This window comes from Saccoglossus kowalevskii, chromosome 6 (assembly GCF_978046115.1).
Source record: "Saccoglossus kowalevskii chromosome 6, keSacKowa6.1, whole genome shotgun sequence".
Classification (NCBI taxonomy): domain Eukaryota; kingdom Metazoa; phylum Hemichordata; class Enteropneusta; family Harrimaniidae; genus Saccoglossus; species Saccoglossus kowalevskii.
In genome coordinates this window covers 15,967,449-15,982,524 of record NC_140646.1, presented here as the reverse complement: position 1 = coordinate 15,982,524, position 15,076 = coordinate 15,967,449, and the positions used below count along the sequence as shown (strand labels likewise).

The 15,076-nt window shown below is 34.9% G+C and overlaps 1 protein-coding gene across 1 annotated transcript; it reads right to left on the bottom strand.

Annotated features, from left to right (window-relative positions):
• Positions 1-280: 280 nt before the first annotated feature.
• Positions 281-6,194, bottom strand: LOC144356775 (uncharacterized). Its single transcript, XM_078011472.2, has 7 exons — positions 6,013-6,194; positions 3,302-3,412; positions 3,005-3,109; positions 2,512-2,761; positions 1,559-1,732; positions 731-966; positions 281-517 (listed from the first exon to the last, which is right to left on the bottom strand). Exons 1-7 carry the CDS (start codon positions 6,151-6,153, stop codon positions 281-283), a joined length of 1,254 nt encoding a protein of 417 aa, XP_077867598.2. The 5' UTR covers positions 6,154-6,194.
• Between the last annotated feature and the right edge of the window lie 8,882 nt (positions 6,195-15,076).

Genomic DNA, 15,076 nt, shown 5'->3' with positions numbered 1-15,076 from the left:
ACGTGGATTAATAATGCTATAACCGCCGTATGATTACATAATGGAATGACGCAGCTACCAATCCAAGGTGGTTTCTTTTGAAATGGAGGCCACACTTCTGTCGGACAATTGAAACCAAATCAAAAAAGCTGACATATTATGAAAGACGATCACTATACTGTGATCATTGTCAAATTGATTACTGTGTAGATTACTGCGTAAATTACTGTGGATATTAAATGCCTGTCTTTCAAGAAGGTTATTACCAAGGACCACAGACTTTTGATATGTAAATTTTAGGTCAGTTTTTGTAAGTATCCCAACTACCCGGTTTTAATTTATTCAAGTTAGGTGCATGTCTTTGCACTTCTGACAGAAAAGTGTTGACGAATGACAATCGCATAGTGGGGTCAAAATATAACGTCACCATGGTACGTTTACCCCAAGGGGGCATCAACGTTCCGATGGTAACATGTCTGTTGTTATGGCCCGATATCTCGTACGGTGTTGCATCCCAACTCTTCATACAGGAAAGAATCTAAGAATCAATAAATAAACAAAATATAATATAAAGAAACTGAAATGTTTAAGGAAAGGCAAGTTGCAGACTTGCTATAGTAAATGGCGTTGTCACGTTTGTACGACATAATGTGCCTATCACAGCAAAACATATCCACTAGTTCACATTATGAGGGTATTAACGAATACAATATTGCAGTTAACTATGTATGAATGACTGCTAACTACCAACCTCACAGCAACACAAGCAATGTAGGCAGGGACACAGTGTATCACAACATTCACTGCAATCACCTTTACTGCCTTCGATAGTGGTCTTGGAAGTAACTCCCATCGACGAATGCAGTTCGACACTTTGGAAACCATCAATTGGGAGAGTGGTATAGTTCAGAACGTCACTGCAAAATGTCTCCAGAAAATACCTTTTAGGTTTTTTCTTAAGTTCTTCAGGCTTCGTGAGTATAGTACCTGTAACAAAGAGTAAGAGTGTTTTGCTATTAAATATTGATGTCTGTTAAATTATCAAACCAATTTGTGGAATGAGCATATATATTGAGTCGTTCTAAGCAAGTGCTAATTTAACACTAGCTTGGCGATTTCAATATCAACGAACGATTAATGAAGAAATGTTAAATTGAAAAAGATAGGTACATTATTCATATTATATCCACATGGCTTTTTGGATGAATGTTAATACATGTTATTATACATCTGTCGCCGTAACGCCATAAGTTACAGCGTGACGTAATTTTGCGGTATTGCACCGCGTATTTTCATCCTACCATATTAGGAAACGTGAATTCCAAATATGAAACGATTATGCGCGTAAGTGCCCTGCAATAATAAAAAGGAAACATGGCTGCACCCAGGGTTTAACCGGAACGTTTTGGATTTGGGCCTTGCTATGATGTATTCCTGGGAGGAAAAGATCTTTAATAATAAGGTTAATACGAGGATACTGCAATATATGCACGAAGACAGTACAGCGGGAGTATCGAACGATCCACAGCAGAGGGCGATGCGACGACGTACTGTCTGAATAATAACCTCATAGTATCACCTGCAGTGTCTTCAGCCGACAACAATAGCAGTCTTCGCGTAGTAAGAAATGCTCTTCCTTTAGTCATATCATTTTTTCCTGGGATCTCATTCCCGTCCTCATCGTGAAATGTAACATGCGTGTAATAAATGTATTCATTATTCACTAAAACTCTCTCGTTTTCGATAAGCAGACCTGTGAGTAATAGAATACAAATACAATTAACGACGACAAACTGTAATGAGTGCTTTACCATCACGTTCACACACTCCTTCTAATTACAATATTTATGTGAAGAGAACCCTGAACAAAAACGTAATCGATAGTTTATTAATAAAAGTTTAAAATACTTGTATGTCATATACCGCTCATAAATACTTCTGTGAATACAATGTTAAGGAGTGTAGTAGAGGTTACCAGGAAGTAAAATTTACACAAAATATTTCGTAAATTTTCTTTTAACCTTATCAAAATATATATTTCATTAACGCTCATAATTTACACTAATTAAAAATCGATGCATATGTTACGTTGGATGAAACTTGGTTATGTGACTGAATCAAATCCTTCATTGAAGATTCCAATGGTTACTGTGTATTTTGCTTAAATTTTTTGTATATTTTTTGTGTTTTCACCAAAATATGTACTACATTCTAAGAGCACTTTGTTGTTTTACTTTTATTATTTGCTTATCTTTGATTTTAACTTATATTGATCTTTTGGTTTATTAGGTACTGTTTACAATATTACTTTCTATGCGAAACTGGTCTGTAAGTTGGTAAGTTGCCAGAAGTACGTTGGTCGCTGGACTCGTTCACTGTGATGTTGGCTGGTTTGATGCGTAGTAAGGTGTATTTCTAAAATGTCAGAAGACATTTGTTGGTTTGTTGTGATGGTTCGATGCTTAGTAAGATGTACTGTGATTACAAACCAATATTCTGTCTATATCTCGTGACAATCGCATTCATACTCACTGTCGATTAGATCTTCGTAACTCAAGTTGTCATGCTGAGTTTGGTAATTGCGGAAAGCTCCTTTATACATCTCTTGTGCATTCTCTTTAACACACTCTTGTAACACCTTGTAACTTTTATGCTGCCTCATCACTGCTTGGATAACATTTTGTGACTTTGGATCAAGCATGCTGTCATCAAACTGGGATGGTATGGTAGCTAGAGCTCCTTTGGGTTGACTTGTAACAGCCGCCGCTGACGATTTCACTTTCTGATTCAAAGAACAATGGTGATGAAAATAAATCGATGTAAGAAACTCAAATTGTTGATGCTGATGTGATAGGGTCATCTCACCACACTAGTACACTAACCGAGGACGTATGCTAATGTGGATAATATGGAGTAGGAGGTCATTATTGAGAGGATAGAATGTAACTCGTTTTTTGTTTGTTGTACTTGTATATGAAGGTGGCACAGACACATAATGTGACATTTAGACATGAATATTGTAGACCTTGGTATGTTCTTCTTTCTTTACATCTCTGTCATAATATTCTAGAAGATCTTTAGGTTCTTCAACTATTATATCTTCTTTTGACGTCAACATCGACGTGTGCACCTAAGACAGAAACATGAATAATTGAATTATAACGCTCAATAATATGTGCTATTATGAACCATATACTTCTCCTTAAGACATTGCTTAGATTGCAGATATTTACATAGACCAGATATTTACCGGTGGCATTATCTAGTTACTCAATCACTGCAATGAATAAAACGAGTTGATTTCATCAATCACTAAACTTACTGGGGGCTCCGTTTTCATGTGTGTATAGCTGGTTTGCTGAGCAGACATCATTCTAGGAGTTACTCCATCATAACCATGTAACATATCTGTGTCTGCGTAGTGGATCTCTCCCTGAATAATACAAGCAAAAATCATGCCAGTCAACATCGCTCCTTTTGCCGTTGTTCGGATTTACTTCATTAGATATCCAATCTTATTGTTTTCTTTTCCGCCATTATTTTTGTGATCTTGTATGAGAAAACCGATGAATGTAAATGAATGTAATTGTTCTGTGATGTCAAGGAATAATATAGTGCCCGTGATTTTCAAATTGTTATTGGCACATGATTCGACGACCATATTACTGTAAAGCAAACCCGGAAGTAGTATATTCAACATACTTGGGGGGGGGGGGCATTATTGTCGTAGCATCATTGGTAATTGTAGTACATTTAGTATTAAAACAAATAACATAGCATATTTTAAAATATTAGTTTTTGAAATATCGCTTTGAAATTTTATTGCACCACTGATACATTTTACCAATAATATGAATAAAAAATAAAGTTTTGAAAAACGTTCAACACCTTATTAATTTCATAAAAACAATCCAGAAATGCTTAACTTAAATCATGGGTTAGAACAATCGAGACGAGTTAAAGAATGAGGTGACACGTCTAGCTTGAAAAAGTAGCTATTTTACTGCCATAGTAGTATGCCAACAAATCCAACATCAATAAATACATCTCTGGTCAATCACATTACTGTAATTTTATTTGAATGAAATAACTGCGAAACAATGTTCAAATTAGTAAAGTAAATATTATAATTACACGAGTTATTAGACTGCATTGTTTGAGACAATATTTTGCATTTCTCATTCACTTGAAATAAACCTAATTTTGATATATAAATACCAAGTTCAGAAATTTGTAATGGTATATACAAAGATGAGAAAAAAGTTGTCAAATACCTTTGTTTCGATTGCCCATTTCATAAATAAGAATGCACACCTGTTTTTCTTTAATCCCCCAACGCGTTGTCGGGCCTGGTTGACATTTTGCTCTTGTAATTCAAAGTTATGAAATTCTCACTCACATTTTGACAGTTGTTTGAACGCAAATTTTTGCCGTTTGGTGGGTTTTTAAATAGAGTGCAGATCAAGAAAATCGATGGTTACCTATTGTTTGTTAAGTAGTTCATGATTCAATATTTACATATGAACTGTCAATTGTGACTTCAACGGTGACCATGGGTGAAAAATATGTATTTGTATATAAAAGTGTTTGCATAGAAGGATCAGCCGGCAAATAGTTAATACCAGAGAATGGAACCAGCAGAGGTTGGGTTCGAACTAACACGCAACGTCACTGATATACACAGGGCGCCCTTAAGCTGCATCGCCTTGGTGACAGCTTTTAAAAATATACAAGTCAAACAATTTGTTGATTACTATGCAAACATGCCGACCAGCCACAAGTATCAGTCTCTGTTATAAACGTCAGCGTCTAGACAATTTATGCTATAAATTTATAACGTAGGATAGGCACTGTTATACAAAGAAACGCACATAAGCCGAGGTTATGAATTTATAGCGTAGGTCAAGCATTGTTATAAATTGCGACGCATAGATGGCTAAGGATGCACATATACAAAGTAATCCAAATTTTCTACAGAACCAGGGTAGCTGAAAATGTTTACTGTTTGATTTCATATAAGTCTCATTCATATAATTCTATATGAAAAGAAATAGGGTTGTGTTGTACAACAAATATCGACCATAAAATTAGTCCCTCAGATTAATTTATCGAAAAATGGCATAACATGATTTTTAAAAATCTTTAAAAACACTAACCACACTGATTTGAAATTTGATTTGTGCACATAAAAGAGCTTTAATTTTTGTGAATTGATTCAGGATTGGTCATGCTTTCATCATTGATTTAAGAACACTTGGAAGTAGTCTCTTTTACACTATTTCGATATTCTCAGCATTGAAATGCTTATTAAGATTATCACATACGCATGTATACATTTAAAACACCACATTGCTTTTGGTACAGTAATAATGTACTGAAAACATGAAATACAACGTTTTCTATAATTGAATTTAATTGTTTTTCTAGTTTCCCACAAACACGCATATAATCACTTCTGTGGGGTGGGCTATCGTACATCGGTAGCATCGTCGTGATCAACTTTGGATTATGCGAACTATCAATTTTGTGAAATTTAGTCAAGCTTTTGTGAAAAGTAACTGAGCTCGTTTTTAACACAACCATTACACCACATTTTGTCTGTGCAAACAAAAATATAGTTAATAAGTAATATGCACTTTGCACTCTACTAAATATATTAGTTGTTAAGCTAACTTTGCGAGTTTAGGATTATTGTGAGTAGACATAAAATTCGTAGAAGAATAAAAACGACCATTTTTGAAAACACCCTTCTTGTGTATTACCTATTCGTTCTTATGTTGACTGACTGTTTTCAACAGACAGTTTTTAAAGACAGTGTCCCAAACATGATATATTCATGAATTTCCTCAACTTTATTTACAACTTGTTCGTAAAACTATAATATTTGTGTAACCCAGTACGTCTTACTAACCCACTATTAGTGTCCCCATTTTATTGGTTTTATTATACCGAGGAAAGATTATATTTTTCACGTACTGTGTGAAACTGAACATCGCTAGCGAAAAACGCGATTGAGTGAAACCAAATACTTACCGATACGTCTCTCATTTCAAGATAGCTTGAATCCAAGATGGGGGGTAGGTTTGCCTTATTTACGTCCCTTTTCAAGCCAGTATAATAGTTCGAGACTCCAACATTTTCACCGACATCCAGATCGAATGATGAATTCTGCATTTTGTATAGATATATTGTGTCTTAGTTAGCTTCTGTTTGTGACCGACTCAGCAACGTTACAAGCAAATATATATTACTGCACACGGAAGTTATAAACTACGGATAAGGTGGCGTGTTAACGCGCTGCAATTGGTCAAATTTTGAAGTTAAAGCTTTCATTAATGTTCGCGTGACCACATATATACTTGAACTTTGACACGTTGATAGTGGTCGTTCGCAAAGATAAAGCTACACTTTCTGGTCGCCATTGTTAGTTCTGGTAGTTTATCACTTTATCGCCATTTTACAGTTTCGTGGATATGTATCACTCATAATGACTCAGAGGTAGGAATTGATGTTTATATTCCGTAAATTTGTCTCTGTTTCTTGTTGGTAAAGAATTTTCGGATATTTACCGAAACAGAGACAGCTGCTAGGTCGAAGTCATATATTTAAGAGATTGCGTTGCGCAGTAGCGAAATAAAGGCATTGTTTTACGGCCTTCGTGTCATCCATCTGGTTATAATAGTGTGTTGTCGCTAGAGGGCGCTATTTACAGGAAAGGGGTATTTCAAGTTATTTTTTAGAATTTTTGGGAATACACATTCATACCGTGAACATTCAAAAAACCAAACGTGGTGTAATCGTAATCAGATTAAAAGCATTGTGTGCAAGTTGAAATGACAAATATAACAATAAGACAATAAGTATTTCGCAATTCGCAGATGCACAAATAAAGATGAGTAAAACATCAGTCAGCACCGGTGCAACTACACGTTTTACGTAATACGTACTTACACCCGTGCTGTTAACCCGTCTTCCTTCAACAGGATTTCACATTTTAAACCCCTTCAACGTCGGCGTAACTTGTTCACATTTGTTCCTCTCAAAGAGACACAAAAACAGATATGAACGCACGCCCACCTATTCATAGGAATTAGTAAACGAATTAAAACTTGTCAAGTTCGTTTTTTTGTTCTCATCTTTATCTTTATTTTATGTGATTGGAAACAATCGTTATGAATAGTAAACGTATACTTGGGACTTTGTACTCTTGCTCAACCAATTTCTACGTCTCGGGACGACTGTTACAAATCTTGGCCACATTTGCTTAGTTTTAGAATTAAGGACTTGTTTTTTACAAAGCTAACGGGTATGTTTCAGTTCTGAAGGAAAACGAGGCTTATTTTCATTTAAACAATAAGTAATTCCCCATGGAACAGTGCTAAAAAGACGGCCATATTTAAAAACAAAATTGGGTTCAAATTTTATAATTTTGTTGAAATCTTTGAGCCAGCTTCGTCTCATTGTCTCCTTAATGGCGGACGTGAATATAATATTTACTTTAATATATGTTGTGGACCCATTATCCAATAAAATTAAGTGATAAATAAATGTTGATGACACGTGGCAGATATTACATTACAAGGAATAATAATTAGTGTACAATAGAATAAATTAAAGTTAAAGTTGGTCGATGATCGAAATATGGCAAACAATGATGCTAATGACATGTTAACTTGCTTGACCTGTGAACTCCCTGTTGTTGATCATGTAGTCAGGCACGGGCATAACTAGCTACATTACCAGAATGAAGTATGCATTCTCCAGCACGGCCACTATTTTAAAACTAAATCTGTTGCCTTTAGCGAGTGTGTATTCCATTCAGATGCGTGAGGGCGCTCAGTTGAATAATTACACAACCAATCAACTACAGCGGCGAATGTAAGGGGAGAGTTCTGGTGGTCAGGAAAAGGAAGTAATTAATTAAAAGTGCATTTTCGTGGACAGTGTTGTAATAAATTGGCTACACACAATTAAAAAAGCTTGTCATTGGTATACTTAATGTTTTTTAATGCCATGTGAAAAACATCAGAATTACAGTTAAGAATGTAGTAGAGGTTTTTTTCTTTGAAAATATCATTTTTTTTTTCAAATTCTCTTATAAGAATATACAACCCATGCACTCAACTAAAAAAACAAAACAATTGTATCCATGGTTTAAGAGTGTAATACATTTTGAGTAAATCTGAAATACAGTGTGTTTTATGTTTTTTGTGATTTTTCACGCTTAAGTAAACATCGGTATTTGTGGTTAGTCTGGAGAGTTGATCTCGACTCCCAGCTGCTCCACGACAGTGATTTTTGGCATAGGTATTCTCTAATAGCTAATGAAATCTGGCAAAGATAGTTTGTCAACCACTTTTACTTCAAAAAATACGACACAACTCTTCCCTTTGTTAACTCTGACAAGGGTTATCATATTTCAAAACAACGTTGACGATTATTTTAAAAATTGTTATGAGGTTAAAATCTAGGTCACGCAACAGTAGATGAACTGGCAAATTGAATTCAAACCTTTTATAGTATCTCTAAGTACCGTGAAATCCATTTCTGTTGCCTTATTTCGGCTTCTTCGAAGATAACACCTCTCTATTTGCACAGTGAACACGTGATTCATTTCATAATATTTGAGAAATAAGTTTTCTAAAAATACATAACTTGATGGGATTCAAAGAATATGATACTTCAGAAATGTGCTATGTAATTGCAATAACCTTTACTACATCCTTAAGTTTCTAGTTTAGGACAAATGCCCGTATGATTTGATAATAATGACAACAATTCCTTAATACATTTGAACTTTTATTATGTTAGTATGTGTACTCGCATGTACATACCCATCATCGAATAGTATGTAATATATTATCCGATTGGAAAACACATATATGTGTGTTCTCTTGGCATGAAACATTTGTTAAAAACTACTAGTCACTACACGTTACATTCGGAAATCCGATAAACTGAGATTTGAAATCGGACATGATCATTCAGAGACAACTATTTATCTTTGGGTCCGTGAGAAAAAATAAGCAACGTTGTCAAAACGTAAATAACCACATTGTACCATACAGATATTATTTTGTAGGTAACAAGGGAAGTAATTTTTCTTCAACAGAAAGTCGGACACATATGCATTACCCAAATTATTATCCAACAATCAAACCACATTTACGATTAAGGCCTTTAAAGTTGCAAAAGGAGACAAAACAAAACATGGATTAATAATGCTATAACTGTCAAATGGTTACATAATTGAATGATGCAGCTACCACCAGTTTTTTTTTTTAAATGGAGACCACACTGAATTGAAATCAAATTAAAATGCTGATATAATATGAAAGTTTTTTGTTAAAGTTCGTGTCTAGACGATCCCTATACTGTGATCACCGTACAATTTATTGCTGTGTACATTACTGCGTGTACATTAAATGCACGTTTCTCCAGTAGGTTATTACCAAAGGTCAACACGACTAACTAATTTTTGCGAATGTTTAAGTTAGTTTTTGTAAGTTTCCCAGCTACCCGGTTTTAATTTATTCAAGTTGGGTGCATGTCTTTGCACTTCTGACAAGAAAGTGTTGACGAATGACAATCGCATAGTGGGGTCGAAATATAACGTCACCATGGTACGTTTACCCCAAGGGGGCATCAACGTTCCAATGATAACATGTCTTTTGTTATGGCCAGATATCTCGTACGGTGTTGCATCCCAACTCTTCATACAGGAAAGAATCTAAGAATCAAAGAATAACAAAAATATAATTTATATAAACTGAAATGTTTAAGGAAAGGAAAATTGCAGACTAGCTATAGTAAATAGCGTTGTCACGTTTAAACGACATAACGTGCCTATCACAGCAAAAATATATCCACAAATCTATAATATGAGGGTATTAACGAATACAATATTGAGGTTAACTATGTATGAGTGACTGCTAACTACCAACCTCACAGCAACACAAGCAATGTAGGCAGGGACACAGTGTATCACAACATTCACTGCAATCACCTTTACTGCCTTCGATAATGGTCTTGGAAGTAACTCCCATCGACGAATGCAGTTCGACACTTTGGAAACCAACAATTGGGAGAGAGGTATAATTCAGTACGTCACTGCAAAATGTCTCCAGAAAATACCTATTAGGTTTCTTTTTCAGTTCTTCAGGCTTTGTGAGTATAGTACCTGTAAGAAAAAGCAAGAATCTTTTGCTATTGAATTTTGATCTATGTTAAATTATCGAACCAGTTTGTGCAATGTGCATATAATATATTGAGTTGTTCCCGGCACGACCAAATTGTACACAGACGACTGTATAATTTTGTTAATATCACGCATAGTACATCACAGACATATAACACAGACTTTTTACAGGATAACACTAATCAAATAAAATGATTTCCCAACGTAGTATCCTTTTCCATCGACATCATCAAAAACAACATCAGAGTTTGTGGTACATAAGATGTAGTGATTGACACTAGAAAGATTGATGAAGAAATGTTGAATTGAAAAAAATAGGTACATATTCTGATTATATCAACATGATTGTTGGATGTATGTTAATACATAGTATCACCTGCAGTGTCTTCAGCCGACAACAATAGCAGTCTTTGCGTAGTAAGGAATGCTCTTCCTTTAGTCATATCATTTTTTCCTGGGATCTCATTCCAGTCCTCATCGTGAAATGTAACATGCGTGTAATAAATATATTCGTTATTCACTAAAACTCTTTCGTTTTCGATAAGCAGACCTGTGAGTAATAGAAAACACACTTAACTACGACTAACTGTAACATGTATGTGCAATCCAATTGTGCTTTACCCCCACGTTTACATACGCCTTTCAATTTGTGATATTTTCCAGACCGTAAGCCGATGTATAACCAATTACAATGTTTATGTAAAGAAAAACAGATAAAACACGTGAACACGTGAAAGAAATCGATAGTTTACTAATATAAGAATGAAATACTAGTATATCATTTACAGCTCATAGATATACTATGAATACAATGTTAATGATTGTAGTAGAGGTTACCAGGAAGTAAAATTTACACAAACTATTTCATAGATTTTTTGAAACCTTATCAGTATATATTTTATGAAGCTTATAATTTATACTAATTAAAAATCGATGTTACGTAGGATGCAAACTTCGTCATGTGACTGCTTGTCAGCATCCTTTACTCGATGTTTTTGCCATATAACCTCAAACCCTGCAAATAGAAGTGTACATGGAATCATGGGACGAAACGGTGTGCATTGACGTGTGATAACTGTCATACAAGTGATTGACAGGTCATACTTGTTTAGAACTCTGGATGGACAATTGGAATCTACCAGGTGTGCTTGTGATTTACATAACAAAGGATGTTTACGATCTACTGACTTGCCTACTTGATACAGCTGTTAGCAAAAACACATTCTGATTGGCCAATGTGGAATTCCAGGTGGTGTCCCTGAATCCGGGCCATTTAGGCCTATTCATAGAGGAGAATAAGGGTCCATCATTCGTTACTGCTTACAAAATGTACTTTTTATGTGCAACCAGTCTGAAAGTTGGTATAATTTGGTTATGTTTAAAATGTCAGAATTAGGTTGGTCGCTTGGCTGGCTTGATGTGATGGTGGCTGGTTTGATGCTTAGTAAGATGTATTTTTGCTAAGTTGGTATAATTTGGTGTTGATTGAAATGTCAGAAATTAGTTGATCTCTGGACTAGTTTGTTGTGATGGTGGCTAGTATGTTGCTCAGTAAGATCTGTCTATATCTCGTGACAATCGCATTCATACTCACTGTCGATAAGATCTTCGTAAGTCAAGTTGTCATGCTGAGTTTGGTAATTGCGGAAGGCTCCTTTATACATCTCTCGTGCATTCTCCTTAACACACTCTTGTAACACATTGTAACTTTTATGCTGCCTCATCACTGCCTGGATAACATTTTGCGACTTTGGATCTAGCATGCTGTCATCAAACTTGGATGGTATGGTAGCTAGAGCTCCTTTGGGTTGACTTGTAACTGCTGCCGCTGACGATTTCACTTTCTGATTCAAAGACAATTATGACGAAAAATGTAAGAAACTGTAAATAGTAATATAGTTAATGATGATATGATGGGATCATCTCACCACACTATTATACTCACTGGGGATTTGTACAAATTGGTTGGTAATATGGAGTAGGATGTAATTATTGAAAGGATTGAATGCAATTTTTGAATTGTCTGTTGTACTTGTATATCAAGGTGGTAAAGACACATTTTGACATTAAATATTGTAGACCTTGGTATGTTCTTCTTTCTTTTCATCTCTGTCATAATATTCTAGAAGATCTTTAGGTTCTTCAACTATTAAATCTTCTTTTGACGTCAACATCAACGTGTGCACCTAAGACAGAAACATGAATAATTGAATTATAACGCTCAATAATATGTGCTATTATGAACCATATACTTCTTCTTAAGACATTGCTTAGATTGCAGATATTTACATAGACCAGATATTTACCGGTGACATTATCTAGTTATGCAACATTATGACCACTGCAATGAATAACAGGAGTTGATTTCATCAATTAATAAACTTACTGGTGGCTCCGTTTTCATGTGTGTATAGCTAGTTTGTTGAGCAGACTTCTTTCTAGGAGTTGCTCCATCATGACCATGTAACATATCTGTGCCTGGGATCTCTCCCTGAATAATACAAGCAACAATCATGTAAGAAGCAAGCCAACGGAACTAGGGTTCTTTTTGTCTTTGTTTTGATTTACTTCATTCGATATCCATGCCTATGTTTTCCTATTTTTTTTCTTTTCCTGCCGTTACTATCGCGATCTTGTAGTGAGAAACCGAGGAATGTAATTGTTTTCTGATGTAAAGGAATAATATAGAGCACCTGATTTTCAAAACTGTGATTGACACATGATTTGACGACCATATTGCTTTAAAGTAAACCCGGAAGTAGTCTATTCAACATACTTATTGTTGTAGCATCATTTGCAATTGTAGTGAATTTAATATTCAAAATGCCATAACATATTTTCAAATATTTATTTTTGAAATAACAGATCACAACACTTTGAAATGTAGTGTTTACAGGGTTTATGGATGTTTTAAAATTTGATCGCCTTTAGTCATATGATTCAGTGGCCATGCTGGATTTAAAAACAATGGCGTCTCAGCAATGTGAGATTTTTTATTGCAGCACTGATACGTTTTACCTATACCATGAATAAAAAATAAAGCATTGACAAACGTACACCACGTTATTATTTCACTTCATATGGAGACTTTGGAACCGAAAATAAAAACCATTTCAGCTACCCTGGTTCTAAAAGCATGCCATCATTATGTGTGTTTTGTTAATTATATTTTAAATATATTTAAATGTGTCTTTAAAATTAAATATATAATGTATAAAACCACTTAGCTTTCATTGTAAATTTGCAATCTTAGCCATCTCTATGTATTGTATAACAATGCTTGTCCTACGCTATAGTTATACAAAGGCAGGTGGACGACGCATGTTTGTACAGTGAATATTTCTGACCTAGTTCTATTCAAGTCCTCTGTAGCTTCATATGCATCGTGTCTGTACCACTGCTGGTTGTGCCAATCACTCGTGGCATTCTCGAATATTGCCTATTTGCGGACTGGTCCATCTGTACACAATTGTTCATGCTATCAGTTTTCAACAAACAATCAACAACAATGGTATACACATGGCTGCATTGAACACTGACTTGATGACAGCTTTTGGAAATACACATGTCATACAATTCATTTTTTGATTACTGTGCAAACATGCCGACCCGCCACAAGCTCCAGTCTCTGTTATACACGCCAGCACCTAAATGGCTTAGGCTATAAATTTATAACGTGGGCTAGACACTGTTATACAAAGAAACGCACATAAGCCGAGGTTATGAATTTATAGCGTAGGTCAAGAATTGCGACGCATAGATGGCTAAGGTTGCAAGCCATGTTCTCTTCAGAACCAGGGTAGCTGAACATGTTTACTGTTTTATTTCAAAGTCCATATAGTTCTATCTTAAATGAATTAATGATGCGTTGTACAAAAAATATTGCCAATAAAAAACTAGTCCACATGATGAAAGACATAACATGATTTTTCAAAAATCTTTAGAAACATTGACCACACTGATCTTGATTTGTGCACACAAATGTGTTTTAATATTTATGAATTGATTCAGGATTGGTCATGTTTTCATCGTTGATTTAGGAAAACTCGGAAGCACTCTCTTTCACACTATTTCGATTTTCTCAGCATTGAAATGCAGCCTATTAACAATATCACTCATATATACATTGAAAACATCACATTATTTTGAAACAGTAATTTACAGAAACAATGGAATACAACGTAATGTTGTCTATAGGTGCTCTGTTGAATTAAATTGAATTGTCTTTATACATTCCCATAGCCACTCATTAGTTATTGAAGACATTAATATAATCACTTCTGTAGGGTGGGCTACAGTGCATCGGTAGCATCGTTTGTGATCAACTTTGGATTTTGCGAACTATCAATTTTGTGAAATTTAGTCAAGCTTTTGTGAAAAGTAACTGAGCTCGTTTTTAACACAACCATTACACCACATTTTGCCTGTGCAAACAAAAATATAGTTAATAAGTAATACGCACTTTGCACTGAGATAAATATATCAGTTGTTAAGCTAACTTTGTGAGTTTAGGCTTATTGTGGGTAGACATAGAATAATGGGTTTTTCGTAGAGGAAATAAAACGATTATTTCCCGATTAACGCCCGTTTTATGATATTACCTATTCGTTCTTATGTCGGCTGACACTTTGCAACAGATTGTTTTTAAAGACAGTTTTCCAAACACGGTATATTCAGAAATGTGCTCACATTTATTTACAACTTGTTTGTTATAAGTAAAACTGCAATATTTGTGTCACCTTGTACGTCTCGCTAACCTAGTGTCCGTTGTTTTTGGTTTTTACTTCCGGGAGAACAGAATATATTTTTCACAATCTGCGTGTTTAACTGTACATCGCTATAATTGGTTTTAGAAGTTGCGATATAGTCTGTGGCAAAACTTATTTGAGTGAAACCAAA

Excerpts from the sequence above, each read along its gene's own strand:
- LOC144356775 (XM_078011472.2), bottom strand. The coding sequence starts at position 6,153 with ATGCAGAATTCATCATTCGATCTGGATGTCGGTGAAAATGTTGGAGTC. Across the intron at positions 3,413-6,012 it reads TTGAAATGAGAGACGTATCG|GGAGAGATCCACTACGCAGA; the intron begins GTAAGTATTTGG and ends TGTATTATTCAG. Across the intron at positions 1,733-2,511 it reads TTACGAAGATCTAATCGACA|GTCTGCTTATCGAAAACGAG; the intron begins GTGAGTATGAAT and ends TATTACTCACAG.